The 16,857-nt window shown below is 49.3% G+C and overlaps 1 protein-coding gene across 20 annotated transcripts in view; it reads left to right on the top strand.

Moving 5' to 3' along the window:
- Positions 1–16,857, top strand: part of PHACTR1 (phosphatase and actin regulator 1) — a 581,745-nt gene that overhangs the window by 529,820 nt on the left and 35,068 nt on the right. For all 20 annotated transcript variants that reach the window (XM_051855837.3, XM_051855839.3, XM_051855844.3 and 17 more), the window contains one exon: positions 1,105–1,261. In XM_051855837.3, coding sequence (XP_051711797.1) covers positions 1,105–1,261 — 157 coding nt within the window. The remainder of the gene's footprint in view (positions 1–1,104; positions 1,262–16,857) is intronic.

Genomic DNA, 16,857 nt, shown 5'->3' with positions numbered 1-16,857 from the left:
ACATCTGTGCAGTGGTCAGAGGGAGGCTGAGGAGAGAACCAGAGAGGGGCAGCCGGAGACCTGAAGATCTGCGAGTAGAAGCAGCGGCTGTTACTCCTGTTAGCCATTGGACGTCCAGGGATCTGAGTGTTTCCTACCAGGCTTCTCAGCCGCAGCGCTCTGACCGTTCTGGACCACACTGTCCTCTGTGGGGCTGTCCTGTGCAGTGCAGAATGTCCAGCCGGAAGCCTGGCCCCCATGTGCTAGATGCCCGCAGCCACCTCCCCACGGCAACTCCACTTACAGACAGAGCCCCCAGCTGCCAGCTCGCAAGCCAAGTCCCCCACATGGGTGGCAGGAACCCAGTTCCTGAGCCATCCCCGCTGCCTCCCAGGGTGCTTATGAAAAGAGAAGCTGGAGTCAGGAATCAGAGCTTGAGCCCAGGCACCCCAGCGTGGAACACGATGTCTTGTCTTGGGTTTCGACCACGAGGCTCAGCATCTGCTGTACCATCCCAGTTTTCACAACCACAAATGCCTCTGGGCTTCGCCAAGTATCCCAGAACTCATATGTTAAAAAGAAAAAAAAAATCCAGACTACTGCCTATTTCAAAGATCTTCCGTTCACACCCACCCCCAAATGGGCCCCCTCTGTCCACCGCACTTCACCTGCCTCCCTGTCCCCCAGCGCTGGCTTAGCTGATCTCTCCATCTCTGGAGATGCCCCCGTGCCCCCTGCTGCCTGTGGGAGTCTCACCTGCCCTGCAGGGGCCAGCCCTCTTCCTCTGCAGAGCTTCTGCGGGAGAGGGGAAGGCCGTGTCCTCGCTCCTCTTTGCAGTCTCTTGCAGTCTGCAGCCGGTGCCACCATCCTTTCTGCACACCGGGAGGCTCAGAGGGCAAGGATCCGATCACTGGCTCCCCGTGGCTGCCCACATGCCCCGCACAGTGCTGGGTGTGCAGAGGGTGCGGAGGGCAGGAGCTCTACGAACGGAGGCTTTACTCACTCTCAGGAGTTAAGCCCTTTATGTCTTTCTTGCTGCCTTCTACCCGACGGCCCGAGGTTGGTCTTAGAGGAGCATGGGCAGATACGAGTCAGCGTTAACTGCTGTGCTTCTCCTTCCTGCAGGCTCCCTGGCCATGAAGGTGTGCAGGAAGGACTCCTTAGCCATCAAACTCAGCAACAGGCCCTCCAAGCGAGAGCTGGAAGAAAAGAACATCCTCCCCCGGCAGACGGATGAGGAGAGGCTGGAGCTGAGGCAGCAGATCGGCACCAAGCTCACCAGGTAAGATGCAGCACCGTCTCACCTGGCTGCTGAGCCTGGCTCTGCAGACGCGGGCAGGACTCCATCTCCATCCCCGCTCCGCCACCAAGCCAACGGAAGACATCCCTTTCTGCCCCCACGCGTGGTCTATCGTTCTTCTTCACCCATGCAATTGTTGGATGTTTCATGGGATCTGAGGTTCAGGGATAAACTGAGGGGCAGGTTTCCAGGGAGAAGAACCACCTGCAGAAAAGCCACCATCATTCCATAAGATTGAGGTCCTACCTGCATGTGAGTTACGGCTAGACAAAGGACGATGCAAAGGGATACACTCTCTGCTGCACGGTTAAGTTGTTGGTAATGACGTCTCATTAGTACCCGGAGGGTCTTCCTGAGTGTCTGCCCTTTGTGTACGCGTGCTACAGACATCAGCGTAACTTTCAGTTAATACACTAAATGCCACCATACGTATTTGTCATCTGGGGCATGTTTTTATGGTATTTGGTAACATTTGTTGCGCACCTACTATCTGCCTGGCATTCCTCTCAGTATTTTCTATGCATGAAATGATTTTATCTTTGAGCCTCCCTATGAGATAAACATTTCATGCCCATTTTACAGATGGGAATACTATGGCATGGAGAAATCAGTTACCTAGTACGGTGTCACACAGAACGGCTCTGAAGCTTCTGCCTTTGCCACTGTACAAACATTGCACTGACTCTTTATGATAGCGGTAGAATGATGAGTCCTTGCTTTGTACAGACACTGCTGAGTGTTGGGGTATAGTATGTAGACGTCTGCCAGGATTCAATCCCCACTCTCCGTCCTTCTGTAGCCTTAAGTGAGTCACCTATTTCTTTACCTGTGCATTTGTAAGATGGCGAGTTATGAAAATGCAAGTTGGTGTAGCTATTTAGAACAGCACCAGGGGCTGGCATCATGGCGTAGCGGGCTAAGGCACAGTGCTAGCTTCCCGGTAGCTGCTGGTTTGAGTCCCGGCTGCTCACTTGCAGACTCTCGCTCTCTCACGCTCATGCTTTGACTTTCCCTCTTTCTCTGTAGCTGCCATTCAAATAAAAAAATAATAAATCTTAAAAAAATTCTTGGGCTGTCATGGCATAATGGGTAAAGCTGCCACCTGCAACACTGGCATCCCATGTGGACACTGATTTGCTCCACGTCCGATCCAGCTCTCTGCTATGCCCTGGGAAAGCAGCAGAAGATGACCCAAGTGCTTGGGCCTCTGCACCGACACGGGAGACCTGGAAGAAGCTCCTGAATCCTGGCTTCCAGTTGGCCCAGCCCTGGCCATCGCAGCCATTTGGGGCATGAACCAGCAGATGGAAGATTTCTCTCTCTGTCTCTCCCTTTCTCTCTGTAACTCTGACTTTCAAGTAAATAAAATAAATCTTTTTTTTTAATTGTCAAAAAAAAGTGCCTAATATATAACTAGCAAGGACTCTATTATCTTGTGTTTTTTTTTTAAGAGATTTATTTACTTATTTGAAAGACTTACAGAAAGAGAGGGAGATACACACACACACACACACACACACACAGAGAGACAGAGAGAGAGAGAGAAAGAGAGAGAGAGAGATTTTTCCATCTGCTGGTAAACTCTCCAGATGGCTGCAATGGCCAGGGCTGAGCCATGCAGGAGCCAGGACCTTCATGTGGGTCTCCCATGTGGGTGGCAGGGCCCAAGCTCTTGGGCCATCTTCTGCTGCTTTTCAAAGGCCAAGAAAGCTAGCTCAGCAGTGATCCAGCAGGAAGCCGGGTCAGAAGGGAGCAGCCTGCACTGAAACCGGCACTGATATGGGATGCCAGCATCGCAGGCAGCGACCTCAGTTATCATTGTGATTACCCTGTTTACTCTTCCGCTGTCCAGATCTCTCTGATTACCTCAGTGCTAGGTACTCTCTAGAGGGTCTGCCCCATCATTGAACTGAAATCCCTGTCCCTGCAACTCCCACCCATTGGTCTTGTTCTGTTCCTCATCCCTCTTCGCGTAGCAGGTTCTTGAGCACTAGACAATGATCTTGGCTGGCCACCCAGCTCTGCTACCCCAGGCCCCGGATACCCAAACCTTGTCCCTGCACTTGGGAGTTGTAGTCCTAGACTGCTTCCTGGCCCAGTTTATTCAAGTTTGCACACATTACAAGTAGGGTTACCCCTTTGGGCTGGTAAGAAGGAGAGAAGGAGCAGAGCCTTCTTGACCCTAGACAATCAGCCCCGCCTCCCAAACAGGGGCACATTTTACCATCACTCTTTCCTCTTACCTCCCATTTCTCCACCTTTGCTTTGCACCTTTCTCCAAGCAGAGCCCCAGGTATGTGAGTGCCGATGGAAGACATCTCTGCAGATGTGAGAGATGCCAGCAAATCCGGCTTCTCCCAGCAGCATCTTAGGTGGAGAGTAGAAAGATGGGAGACTTGGAAAGCAGATGTATAAGGCTGGCCACCTGCTTGTTCATGCTAAAGCCCTTCCCCTGTCAGTGACCGGAAAAATGGAAAAGGACATCATTGTCCCAGAGAGAGTCAGCCCCCAGCCTCTCATGTCTCAGTCCATGTCTGCATACCAACACCATGGCCAGCTGGCCGTGGCAGTAACAAAACCCAGAAGAAGAAGAGTGTTATTTTTTTAAAAGATTTATTTATTTATTTATTTATTTGAAAGTCAGAGTTACACAGAGAGAGGAAAGGCAGAGAGAAAGAGAGAGAGTTGTCTTCCATCTGATGGTTCACTCCCCAGTTGGCCGCAACGGCCAGACTGTGCCAATCCGAAGCCAAGATCCAGGAGCTTCTTCCGGATCTCCCACATGGGTAGACTTCCCTGGGCCTGAATTTCATCACATGAAGGGATTAGACCAGGTATCTGACCACTATGTGCAAAATCCATGCTCCCTTATCAGCACAAGTGGCTAAAAGAATGGGGACATTTGCTGAGGAGTTTACATTTCTGAAGCCACAAGGCTATGACACTCTGTGGCTGTTTGAGACGGTAGTAATATACTGGAAATCTTAAGCTCTTTGAAAAGCATGCAGCCAAGGCTGCTGTACTCATGGAGTAAGCAAGATGGAAAACATAATTTTAGCTTGACATTTTTAATAGCATCAAAAAAAAAAATATGTGCAGCACTCCAAGAATACTCCCAAATTGGGGGCAGGAGTGTGGGACAGAAACACCAAGCAGAATGATGTCAGTTTCTGCAGAACCACTCAGCATCGAGGCAGTTTCTACATGAAAATGCAAGTTATTGTTCTTCCAAAAACATTTGCTCATTGAGGCTGCTGGGAAGAGTCTCTTAAACCTCAGCCAACAAGTCATGTGGATTTCCTTACAGTAAATGAAAATTCCAACCAACCACCACTGGGGAAGTATGGACTGCCCCCAGAGACTTGAGAATGGTCAATGCAGTGTGCACGTCTTCTGTTCCCTATGTGTACAGACTCAGAGATGGTGCAGGAAACTAAGGAGAAAGCAAAACCATCCACTGGTGTCTGGGATGAAAATAGTAGAGCTTCTATTAAAATGTGTTCTATATTATTCTTTTTAATTTGGTTATTAATGTGCATGGAATATCAGTGCATTAGTGAGGGCACATGCCCAGATTTTTCTTGATGGAGTTCTTAAAATGCCTACAGTCTGCTGGTCTGAGAGGCACTTCTCTGTGAGCTCTGCCCTTTCTCTAGTGACCTCTCATCAGTGAAAATGCAGAGAACCTGAGACCATCTGAGCTCCCCGTGCTAGACTATGCTGCTTTCTCTTTGAGTCTTCTTAGGGGCCCTAAAGCTGAACCCTGAGAAGCCATCGGCCTAACTAGAAGAGCTTAGCTATATATCCACTTCTAGTTCCTTCATTTCCCAAATATTTCATTCCCCCAAGTGATGTCTAATCCATGTGGCTCTATTTTATTTATTTGCATCTAAGATGTCCTCTCCCCTAAACCAGCATTATAGAAATTAGACATGGAGCCGTGCTTCTCAAAGTGTGTAGTTCAGCTGCCATGTTAGGGCACCCTCTTATCAGCCAGGGACAGTGCCTTCTGATCCATCACTTCCCACTTGGGGCACTGGTTAATTAATGAAATGAAGCTCCCCTGCCCACTTCCCCAGAGGTTGACCTTAGGACTCTGGGAGTCGGGTTAAGAAATAATGCGTTAGAAAGGGAGGCATTTTGTAAGTCCCTAGGACTTTATTTAAAGGGAAAGTACTAAGACCCTGGACTTGATCACTCAGCAGTCAGTGCACTGTGGGCCTTTCCTGGGGAGCAGCCAGCTTTTTCATACCCAGCTAAGAGATCCACAGGTCCAAGTGTCTCCGTCTGAGTTCCCCTGCCTGGGTCGTCTCCATATCCCCTATGATGTTGGCATCAGACAGTGAGGGGAAGGCCAGGGAAGAGAAATAAAATGGAAGGTTTCTCCCCGTGTCTGCAGGAGTACACGTGTAATCTAAATTAAGTGCAGGAGTGTCGCTCCCCGTCTTCGTGGGGGAACGACACAAGACCCTGCGCTGTTCTTTTGTCTGCTCGGCCCTCCCCGGGTTTGCTGCTGGTTCTTCCCGGGTTGGCTACCGACCCTTCCACCTCCGTGGAAGGGCGGTTCCCCCTGCCACATTCCCCACTTCCACGGGGGAGCGGCACACCGCCGGCCGGCTCTCTCGGGGGCTGCACAGGTGTTCCTTCAGATAGATGTTCCCCTTAGATGTTCCTGGTGCATGTTGTCTCTCTCCTCCTTTATAGTCCTCTTCCACCAATCCCAACTCTGCTACCCACACGCCGAGTACGCTGCTCTCCTCCAATCAGGAGCAGGTCCTACAGTTTATTGGTTGAACTGGAGGCAGCTGAGCAGAAGCTGTTTCTCCCTTCTCAGTGCCATATTGTGGGAGAGCAGATGCATAGAATAAGTCTTAATTCCAGTAACTTAGTCTAGTCCGAGTTGCTCCCCACACAGGAGTAAATGGGAACTCGAGCAATCTGCCTCCCTGACATATTCCTTCTCTTGAAAAACTCTTCACCCATAAAATACCACCCTACCAATCAGACTGCGTCAATCTGAAGCCAGGAGCCAGGTGCCTCCTCCTGGTCTCCCATGCGGGTGCAGGGCCCAAGGACTTGGGCCATCCTCCACTGCCTTCCTGGACCACATCAGAGAGCTGGACTGGAAGAGGGGCAACGGGGACAGAATCCGGCGCCCCAACCGGGACTAGAACCTGGGGTGCTGGTGCCGCAGGCGGAGGATTAGCCTAGTGAGCCGTGGCGCTGGCCAGATATTCACTTAATTTAAGTTACTGCATATGCTTACTATGTAGGGCTGTCTTCACAAAGTAGCATAAACTGAGAGGCTTACAAAACAGAATTTTTTTTCTAATATTTAAAACATTTATTTGTATTTATTTGAAAGGCAGAGTGTTGGGAAGAGGGGGAGAGAGAGAGAGAGATCAATCTTACATCTACTGGTTCACTCCCCAGATGGCCTCAATGGCTGGAGGTTAGTCCAGGACAAAGCCAGGAACCAGGAGCTTCTTCCAGATCTCCTACATGGGTGCAGGAGCTGAAGCTCTTGGACCATCCTCCAGTGCTTTTCCCAGGTGCATTAGAAGGGAGCAGAGCAGCCAGATCTCGAACCAATGCCCATATGGGAGGCCAGTGTCACAGGCGACGGCTTTACCTGCTATGCCACACTGCCAGCCCCACTTTTCTAATGACTGTTTATTTGAAGGGCAGAGAAAGAGATAGAAGGAAATGTCCTGTACTCTTGCTCATTCCTCAAATGCCCACAACATCCAGGGCTAGGCCAGGACAAAGCCAAAAGCCTGGAACTCATGTGGGTGGCAGGGGCCCAAGAACTTGAGCCACCACCTGCTGTCTCCCAGGATACGCATTAGCAGGAAGCTGGAAGTGGCAGCAGAGCTGGGACTCAAATCCAGGTACTCCAGTGTGGGATGCAAGTGTCCCAAGAGCAGGCATCTTAACCACTCTGCCAAATGCCTGCCCCTGAAATAGAAATTCCTTGTCTCACAGCCTGAAGGCTACAAATCTGAGGTGAGGGTGTCAGCAGGTTGGTTTCTTCTGAGGACTGTGTAGGTGATTCTGTGCCAGGCTGCTCTCTGTTCCATGCCCGTCTCCTGTCTTCTGCTGGTTACTAGAGCACGTGATGCTCTGCTTATCTTTGCATCACTCCCATCTCTACCTCTTCTCCATGTGGCGTCCTCCCCTTGTGTGCGGCTCCCTGTCCAAGTTCCCCATTTTATTAGGTCACCAGTTGTGTTGGGTGAGAGCCCACCCTTAGTGATCTTATTTTAACTTGATCACCCCCTGTGAAGGTCCTGTCACCAAGTCTGGTCACACCTTCAGGCCCTAGGGATTAGGATTTTATCATAGACGTTTGGGGGGGAGGCAGAATTCAACCTGTCAATGTGGGGAGCCGAAGTAGATCTACCTAGAAAAGGACCATGACCTCAGATGCATGGGGGGATGCACAGATACCTGTACAGCTAGGAGACTGTTAACAGGGGGGCCCTGAGGCAGGAGGAAATCCCCTCCTCATGTAAAGGGGCCCACAGTTATCCTTTCAGCTTCAGTACCTGATTTGTGTACATGCAGAGAGTCTCAGAGTGCCTCACCTGCGCCGATGACGTGGGGATTTTCTGTGTGTGTTGCAGAGAATGATTTCTCTGTGCACCTGTGCCTCTGCAGCCATGTAGACCTGGTATCCACAGGATCCTAGTTAGTTTTTATATACCTGCTTGTGTGGACTGATGCTGAAAACCATATTCCTACGAAGAACGTGTGTCCCAACTCTCTTTGTTGCAGGAATTCGGTCAGGTGGTTCTCTGGATGTCTATAAGTGACTCCTAAAGGATGCATTAGGTTGGAGGAAGAAGCTGGTTGAAGGAACCACAGTTCTTTCTCTTCTTTAGCACTGAGAAGCCGGGCAGTCAGAGGAGTCAGGTTAACACCTGATGATGGTGATCAGTGGAATCTGTAAGGACAGTTGGAAGCCAAGCACTAAGTGCCATGTGGTGGGGGCAGATGTAGGTCCCTCCTTTGCAAACTACCAACAGTCTTCCTCCTTTTGCTCTTCCTTATGACTTAACCATCCTCATCCCCTAAAAAAATGGATGTCCCATGTGGGCATGAGGAGTAGGGGGTGGCAAATGAGATATGGAAGGTGGAGAAACCATAGCCTGATCGTCAGAGGCTATGTGCCTCATTTAGAATTTCATCATACACTAGAGAGAAAAGGGGTCCTACGCCTGTGTTTTGCAGTCCTATGTAATCCGCACTCTCAGCAACAGAAGCAGCCTATAAAGCAGTATGTACAGAGGAGTCTATGCTGCTTTCCATCATAACATAGTGTTCCAGGGAGGGCATCAAACTCATTGCAAGGGCAATAAAATACAGTGATCCTGCCTTCTGAATGTACTTTGCACAGTGTTTATAGTTTGGAAAGAGGGGTGCTGACTGTGCCACCCCAGCACCTAGCTCTGAAAGGCGAGTGACATCACCCTCGGGAGACTACGGACGAATGCTAAATGGCTGCTGCATCTCCCTGAGATCAATAGTTCTCTCCTGCTGGGCAAACAGCTTCTAAAAATAAGACCAGTCAAAGGCTTGGTGAAGTCGATTCAGCTCAGGCTTCCTGTCCCTGGATACTTGTCACCAGGAATGACCACTGTAAGGAAGTGACATTCTGCAGTAGCTTCTACATGTACCCTTGAGGTGTTGCCACATCAGTAGCATCATCATCTCCATCCCTGTCATCATCTTGGCTGTGGAGTTCCTGTAGACTAGGGTACCGGGTATCAGTCCGCATTCATTACTATGATGAAACCCCTGAGATGGGCTACTTTATAAAGAAACCAGGTTTATTTGGGCTCACAGTTCCGAGGTACAATGTCCAAAGAGCATAGTGCAAGCCTCTGCAAGGTCTCCCTTGACTGCGTCCCATAATGGCAGCTGCACACATGTGGATCTCTGTGTCCATGTGGTCTCTCCCTCTCCTTAATGGAGCCACAGGCCTCAATCCCAGGGGCTCTGCCTTGGTGACCTAACCCAATCTGGTCACTTCCTGAAGGCCCCACCTGTGCACACCATAGCCAGAGTAAGTTTCTACCCTTTTAATTCGTGACTTCATGAATTCAGGCGGACAAATGAAAAATGGAAAGAGGGCCCTTGTATCCACTCATGTCCAGGTCCAGAAATCCTAGGTGGAAATGGCTTGGGGAGCGGGGTGGCATACTTTGTTCCATGGATTTTGACACCACCTTTAAAACTAAAGGTAGACTCTGATCATTGAACTGAAACTGAGATCCAGCTGAACCCAGTCCAGTGGGGATGGGGTGGGGTGGGGATAGGACTGGAATGCAGTATGGAGTCCTGTGGTATTTCCGTGACAAACACGTGAACTCAGTAGCTGAGCGGCCTTCAGATCCATTGACACCTTTCATGACAATATACAACGTCCTTTCTAAAAGCCCTCCAAGGGACAGCATTAGGGGCACCATCTTGAATCCCAGCTGCTCTGCTTCTGATTCAGCTCCCTGCTAATGCACCTGGGAAAGCGGTAGAAGATGGCCCAAGTGCGTGGGCCCCTGCCACCTACCTAGGGGACCCGGAGAGAGCTCCTGGCTCCTGGCTGAGTTCCAGCCGCTGCAGCCATTTGGGGAGTGAACCAGCAGATGGAAGATCTCTCTCTGTCTCTCCCTCTCTGTCTCTCCCTCTCTCTCTAATTCTGCTTTTCAACAAAAGAAATGAATCATTTAAAAAAGAAGAACAGCCCTCCAGAAAGGCTGAGATCCTCTGACAGGTGCTCAGATGAGCCAAGGCTACAGCACTCTCCACCTGATTGAAAGCTAAATCACGTTTGGGTGGTTCGATGGTTGGTTTGATTATTTAATGGAAAGTAGAAAGATTGGACCAAGGCCTGTTGGGAGGAACTAGGCTAAAGCTTCCAAACCACACGTGTGGAGGTTCTGACACTGGGACCTGGGTCACCCCCAAGGCAGGACCATACAGTGAACGTCCTTGAGCTCTTGTGGGGACACTGGCAGCCTCTCCTCTCTCACGCCAGTCTCCAACTGTTAAGAAACAATGGGCCGGCGCTGCGGCTCACTAGGCTAATCCTCTGCCTTGCAGCACCGGCACACCGGGTTCTAGTCCCAATCGGGGCGCCGGATTCTGTCCCGGTTGCCCCTCTTCCAGGCCAGCTCTCTGCTATGGCCAGGGAGTGCAGTGGAGGATGGCCCAGGTGCTTGGGCCCTGCACCCCATGGGAGACCAGGATAAGTACCTGGCTCCTGCCATCAGATCAGCACGGTGCACTGGCCGCAGCGCACCAGCCGCAGCGGCCATTGGAGGGTGAACCAAAGGCAAAAGGAAGACCTTTCTCTCTGTCTCTCTCTCACTGTCCACTCTGCCTGTCAAAAAAAAAAGAAAAGAAAGAAACAATGTCAGGACTGAACTTTTGACGTCCTGTTGCCAGGATGGAGTGCCTGAACCTTGACTGCGTGTGAGTGTGTGCCCAGCTGGGGGTGGGGAAGGAGTCACAGTCTGCCAACCCCGCGCCGGAAGTCACCGAACAAAGCCGCATCTTGTGGAGCCTTTCTGGTGACTCGCAGCCTCTCCGGTTGCCTGTGCATTTTTCAGCGATACAGTAAGAGCCGGGGACAAAGGGGCCTCCTTTGACCCAGTGGGAACAGAATCGATCTCTGTTGAAAACTTGCAGGCGTTTAAAACAAAGTGGCCATCCTTGGGGGGATGAGGGTCTTATTTTGTTTTATATTTCATAGCTTTAAAAATGACTGATTACCGGAGCAGCATTTCAAGTTCTGGATGCAGGGAGCAAGGGGGACCCTGGTGTATTCAGCGACTGACTACACAGAGAAGGCAGGAATCCTCTGGGCTGCTGTTGTGGTCAGCTTTTAAGGGACTCCTCTGAAGGCAGATGAAGGGCGGGCTTCAAAGACTGAGCTGTCACTCAGCCCCCTTTCAGGTCTCAGTGCTTCCCTGCTAATTGCCACTGGGATGCTGTGCAGTGATGATATTCTTAGCGGAGGGCAGGCAGGAAGGCACTGACTGTGAGACTAAGTCAAAGAAGCATCAACGCACCCACAGTCACCTGCCCAGGTTGCTGGTCCCCGACACACATTATGCATGCCTTGCAAGCCCTTTGCTGTTGACAAACCGCTTTCCTCATCTAATCCTCTTCACCGCCACATCCCGGGAGCTGCTCTTGGGAACCTCACTCTGCAAGGAGGAAACTGAGTTCATGATCTCGGGGATGGTCAGTGGCAAAGAGAAACACACCTTCCAAACCCAGGGCTTCCTGACTTCAGGCAAGCCTGCTTAGGAAAACAACGACTCATCCAGTTATGGTTTTTGGATTGAGTGCATTTTCTCCCCAGGTGCCTGTGGTTTGTTAGGTGTGGTGTGGAATAGTGGCATTCTCAATCAAGGACTCAAACCTGTGTGTGCCCTAGGGGCGCTACTAGGCCTGGAGCGGGAGAGGAATAGAAGGCTTTCCTCCGTCGTGGACTTCACTGGGCTTTATAGTACATTTCGGTACCACTGTCCACAATAAGTAGGAAGATCTGACACCTGTGGCACTGGAGTTAGGGCTCCATGCACTATGCCAGTTGCAGCATTGGGAACACAAGTGTCTGGTGCAGTGGTCCTCACAGCGTGGTCCTTGGGCCAGCAGCACCAGCATCTGCTTGGAACTAGGCAGCCATGCAGAGTCTCAGAATCAGAAATTCTGAAAGAGGGGGCCATAAATTTGCATTTTTAAGATTTTTTTTATTTATTTGAAAGAGCTGGCTGGTGCCGTGACTCACTAGGCTAACCCTCCGCCTGCTGCGCCGACACACCGGGTTCTAGTCCCAGTTGGGGCACCGGATTCTGTCCCGGTTGCTCCTCTTCCAGTCCAGCTCTCTGCTGTGGCCCGAGAGTGCAGTGGAGGATGGCCCAAGTGCTTGGGCCCTGCACCCGCACGAGAGACCAGGAGAAGCACCTGGCCCCTGGCTTCGGATCAGCGCGGTGTGCCGGCCACAGTGCGCCGGCCTCAGCGGCCATTAGGGGGTGAACCAACAGAAAAAAGAAGACCTTTCTCCCTGTCTCTCTCTCTCCCTGTCCACTCTGCCTGTCAAAAAAAAAAAAAAAAGAGTTACAGGGAAAGGTAGAGACAGAGAGGTCTTCCATCCACTGGTTCACTCCCCAAATGGCCACAATAGCTGGAGCTGAGAGCTTGATCCGGAGCCAGGAGCTTCTTCCAGGTCTCCCATGTGGGTGTAGGGGCCCAAGGACCTGGGCTATTCTCTGCTGCTTTCCCAGGCCATAGCAGAGAGCTGGATCGGAAGTGAAGCAACCGGAACTCGAACTGGTGCCCGTATGGGATGCTGGCACTGCAGGCATGGACTTTAATCCTCTGCACCACAGTGCTGGCCCCAAAAATCTTCATTTTAACAAGCCTGATTCTGACTTAGGCTCATGTTTCAGGAGCATTGGTCTAATAGGAGCAGCAATTAATTAGTTTCCACATTTGGGAAAAGGCCCTCCCACCCAGGGTCATCAGAGTCCTCAATAAGTAATTCTCTCCCTGCGAACCTGAATGCTATGATGTGCTGGACTCTTCTTAGTCTGAGTAGTAATGCTAGCTGCCCTAGCACACAAATCCTAAATTCTAGAGGCTGAAGGCAGTAGAAGTTTATTTCCCACTGGGGTTAAACCAAATGTGGATCCGGTGGCCTTTCTCCACCATGAGCCATTGCACACTCGCAGAGTGCATGACCCCAACATCTTGATAGTGACAAGGGGTAGAAGAAGCACACACAGCCCTTCCCACAGCCACTTCCCCCACTGGCTCATGTCCCCAGTCTACCTGTAAGGGGCGCTGGAAGCATAGAGGAGCAGGTGGAGTAGCTGATAAGCACAGTTTTCCACGATTCCACAGAACCTGGCGTGGTCCTGCGTCTTAATGGTTCTTTGGGGTCATCAAAAAGGTGGTGGACCTGGCTGATTCACGTCCGGGTCATCTCACAGCTGAAAGAAATCGTGCTAAAAGGCTTTTTGCAGCTGGCAATTGCAACACAGGAATACCTGGGCAATCTAAGTAGAGTGTATTTTGTAGATTTCAAAGGAGCCTGTTCTGGGGCCAGTACCTGGTTATCGCTAAGCACCTAGGATTTGAATCAGCAATTTTTCTCCTGAGATCCTGTTTAGCAAAGAAATTCATGGAAATCCATATTATCTTAATTTGAGAAAAATGAGATAACAAATCATTACTTCTATTTAAAGGGGAAAATAAACTAGGAAATTCCACAGAGGAACAGTGGGCCTTGCGCTAAATGAATTTGTTTTGTACCAATGTAGGGTTAACATTTCATAGGACCAAGTTAGTGATGGAGGCCAGAGAAGCTCAGCTTTAACAGTAGATCCTAGTGAAGAGCACTGATTTAGCACCTACTGTATGTACAACAGTCTACTGGGAGTTATATAAAAGGTAGCTGGATAATTATCTTTCCAGAGGTGCAGACTAACCAGTTCTTCTCTGGTTTAGTCTGGGAAGGGGATGTTAATAGAGAGCTCCAAGGGAAAAGGTATGGATCCTACTGGGCTGTGTTCTTTTCTGGGTAAATTATTACAGACTACTTCTCGTCCCACTTTTTTCCTTTAAATGTTGCCTTCCCACTCCCAAGAAAAATGGTAGTGAGGCAGGGTTCTGATTGATTTAAGTTCTTAATAATATGAACACTTGACTCAGAGGTTATTTTCTCTTAAATCTGTTCATTTGAACAACATCTAATTGGGGTGTGGAGTCACTTTTCTTGCAAAATATTCATTTTTTTTTTTGACAGGCAGAGTGGACAGTGAGAGAGAGAGAGACAGAGAGAAAGGTCTTCCTTTGCCGTTGGTTCACCCTCCAATGACCGCCACGGCTGGTGCACTGCGGCCGGCGCACCGCGCTGATCCGAAGGCAGGAGCCGGTACTTACCCTGGTCTCCCATGGGGTGCAGGGCCCAAGCACTTGGGCCATCTTCCACTGCCTTCCCTGGCCACAGCAGAGAGCTGGCCTGGAAGAGGGGCAACCGGGACAGAATCTGGCGCCCCGACTGGGACTAGAACCCCGTATGCTGGCGCCGCTAGGTGGAGGATTAGCCTATTGAGCCGTGGCGCCGGCTACATTTCTTTTTCTTTATTCCAATCTTTGGACAATTGTATACACTAAAACAGTCCCAGGATGAGTCATTTCTATCATGTTTCCATCCATAGAAGGATCTTTCAGTCACCCGGGAACCTACCAGAAGACAATAGACAATACTGCAAGTCAAATCGTCTTCTGAAACAGCTGAAGAATGGCCCACATTTGCTTACAAGGCCGTTCAGTGGCAAGGGATATCACTTCAAGTGTCTGATCTAGGGCTTTTAGGTCTAGGCACTCAGAGATTTTCCTCACTATGATCTTTGTGCCTATGATATGTGGAAGACTGTTGGTGAATTTCTTCACCCATGGCACAAATGCATGCTGATTCTGAGTAAATGGTAGAAGTGGGGGCACTTGGGGACTTAAATAGACATGGTCACTCTATCTAGCACTCAGTATTATAGAGGAAGAAAGTGAGGCAGATAGAGGCTATACTACCAGCCAAGTTCATGCTGTAATTTCTCCCAGTGTTTGGACTCCTCTGACTCCAGCCAGTGCTAAAAGTTAATATCCCTCAAGAAAGGGAGAAATGCATTTACTTTTCACTGGAAGAAACAGCATAGTGCATTGTGAGAAAGCATAAAAAATCATTTCACTTAGTTGATTTTCTTGATTGGGAAAGAATCTAGAAAAATCACTTCTAGAAAGAGAAACAGATAACTTAGAGTTTTTGAGTTAAACCTTTAAGAAATCTTTCAGTAATCCAAAAGCCCACAAAAAAGGAACTCTGGCATCCTCCCACAGTTATATTCCTTCCTGGGCACTGTTAGCCTCCTTGATGCTACTTAGCTAAAACAACGCTTGAATAGGCAAGTGAGAGATGTTTCCTCATGGACGTCTGTGATGGTTCATCACGGCTGAGCACAGTCTCATTAACAATTTTGAGAGCGTAGGCATTTCGATGCCCCTACCCCATATCAAAGCACCTGGGTTGGACTCCCAGCTCTGGCTCCTGAGTCCAGCTTCCTGCTAATGTGGACCCTGGAAGGCAGCAGAGATGGGTCCCATGCAGGAGACCAAGATTGCACTCCTGACTCCAGCCTGCCCGTCGCAGGCATTTGGAGAGTGAACCAGCAGGTGGAAGCTTGCTCTCTCTTCCTCTTAGTTAACTAACAATTAAAACTAATAGTTTTCAAGGCTGAACAGGTACTTTGGAAGATTCTTTAGTTGATGCCTTAGTTTGGAGTTGACCTGTCCTAGTGATGCTGTGTTTCAAATGACAAGCAAAGCTCTGATCATGGATACTTATGAAGAATTGTTTGTTCCAGGGGTGAAGTTGGCATTCCCATCTCCTGTGCAGTGTCCTTGCAGTAACGTGCGCTCTCTCCCTCACCCACCACATTTGGCTTCAGGTTTGACTGCGTGTGATTTTTCTGCAGCTCCCGTCCAGAGCTTACACGTGGCCCTGAATATTTAAATAGCAGAGCTGGATCTCAACTGAGAAATTTGCACTGCGGTTTTTCATGTATCCCTGTCTGTCTTTGTTTGCTGGCAAAAACACCTCGAATCTTGTGAAAAATGCTCATAAGAGTAATTCATTTTATTTATATTCATTATGTGCATTTCACTCCTCTTAGAATGCCAAGATTTTTATAATATCCAAACTAAATAATGGTTTTCAGGCAGAATATAAACAGAAAAACATCATCCAAAGATACAAACCCTGGAAAATCGCTTTCCCTCTCATTCTAAAAGCAATTCCTTTGAAATATAAGTGAATACAGTTCTATTTTAGGAAGTGTGATTATGAAAATTTGATGTTCTATACCCATTGAATCATTAAAACAATAGTTTTTCTAAATGGGCAGCCTTGTTAGTTCCTTTGAAAAGGAATAGGCAGACAAATAGTGGGTGCTGACGGGCAATCAGTACGGCAAAGAGATTTGCCAACCGTAAATCCAGCCCTACTTTTGACTGTTAGGATTTTCCTTGTTTTGTTCTTCATGTTGAAACTTACCAAGTTCTTTTTTAAAAATGCCAAGACATATGGTTACAACTTCCCATGGTTTAATATGACTTCTTTTTAAAGACCCATTTATTTGAAAGGAAGTTACAAAGAGAACAGGGGGAAGAGAGAGAGAGAGAGAGAGAGAGAGAGGGAAAGGGGGAGGGAGGGAGGGAGAGAGACAGTGAGTGTCAATCAGAAGTGGAGTAGCTGGGACTCCGACTGGCAGTCATATGAGATGCTGGCACCACAAACAGCAGCTCTACCCACTGCACCACAACATCAGCCCCAAAAATGATTTTATAAGGAACCACCCTCCACAGATGTAATTGACCAGTCAATGCCACCTGTACATTATACCCCAAGAAGCCTGGCCGGTGCCTCACTCCAAGTGAAGTCCTTGGCACTCCTGATGTTAGTTGGAACTGCTTTGTGTTCGTGGCAATGGAGTGGGCAGCTTCTCTGTGAA

The sequence above is a fragment of the Oryctolagus cuniculus genome, chromosome 5, assembly GCF_051225735.1.
Source record: "Oryctolagus cuniculus isolate XC-2025 breed Fujian yellow rabbit chromosome 5, ASM5122573v1, whole genome shotgun sequence".
Taxonomy (NCBI): domain Eukaryota; kingdom Metazoa; phylum Chordata; class Mammalia; order Lagomorpha; family Leporidae; genus Oryctolagus; species Oryctolagus cuniculus.
Note: the sequence above shows the minus strand (reverse complement) of the source record. Positions and strands in the feature narration are given on the sequence as shown.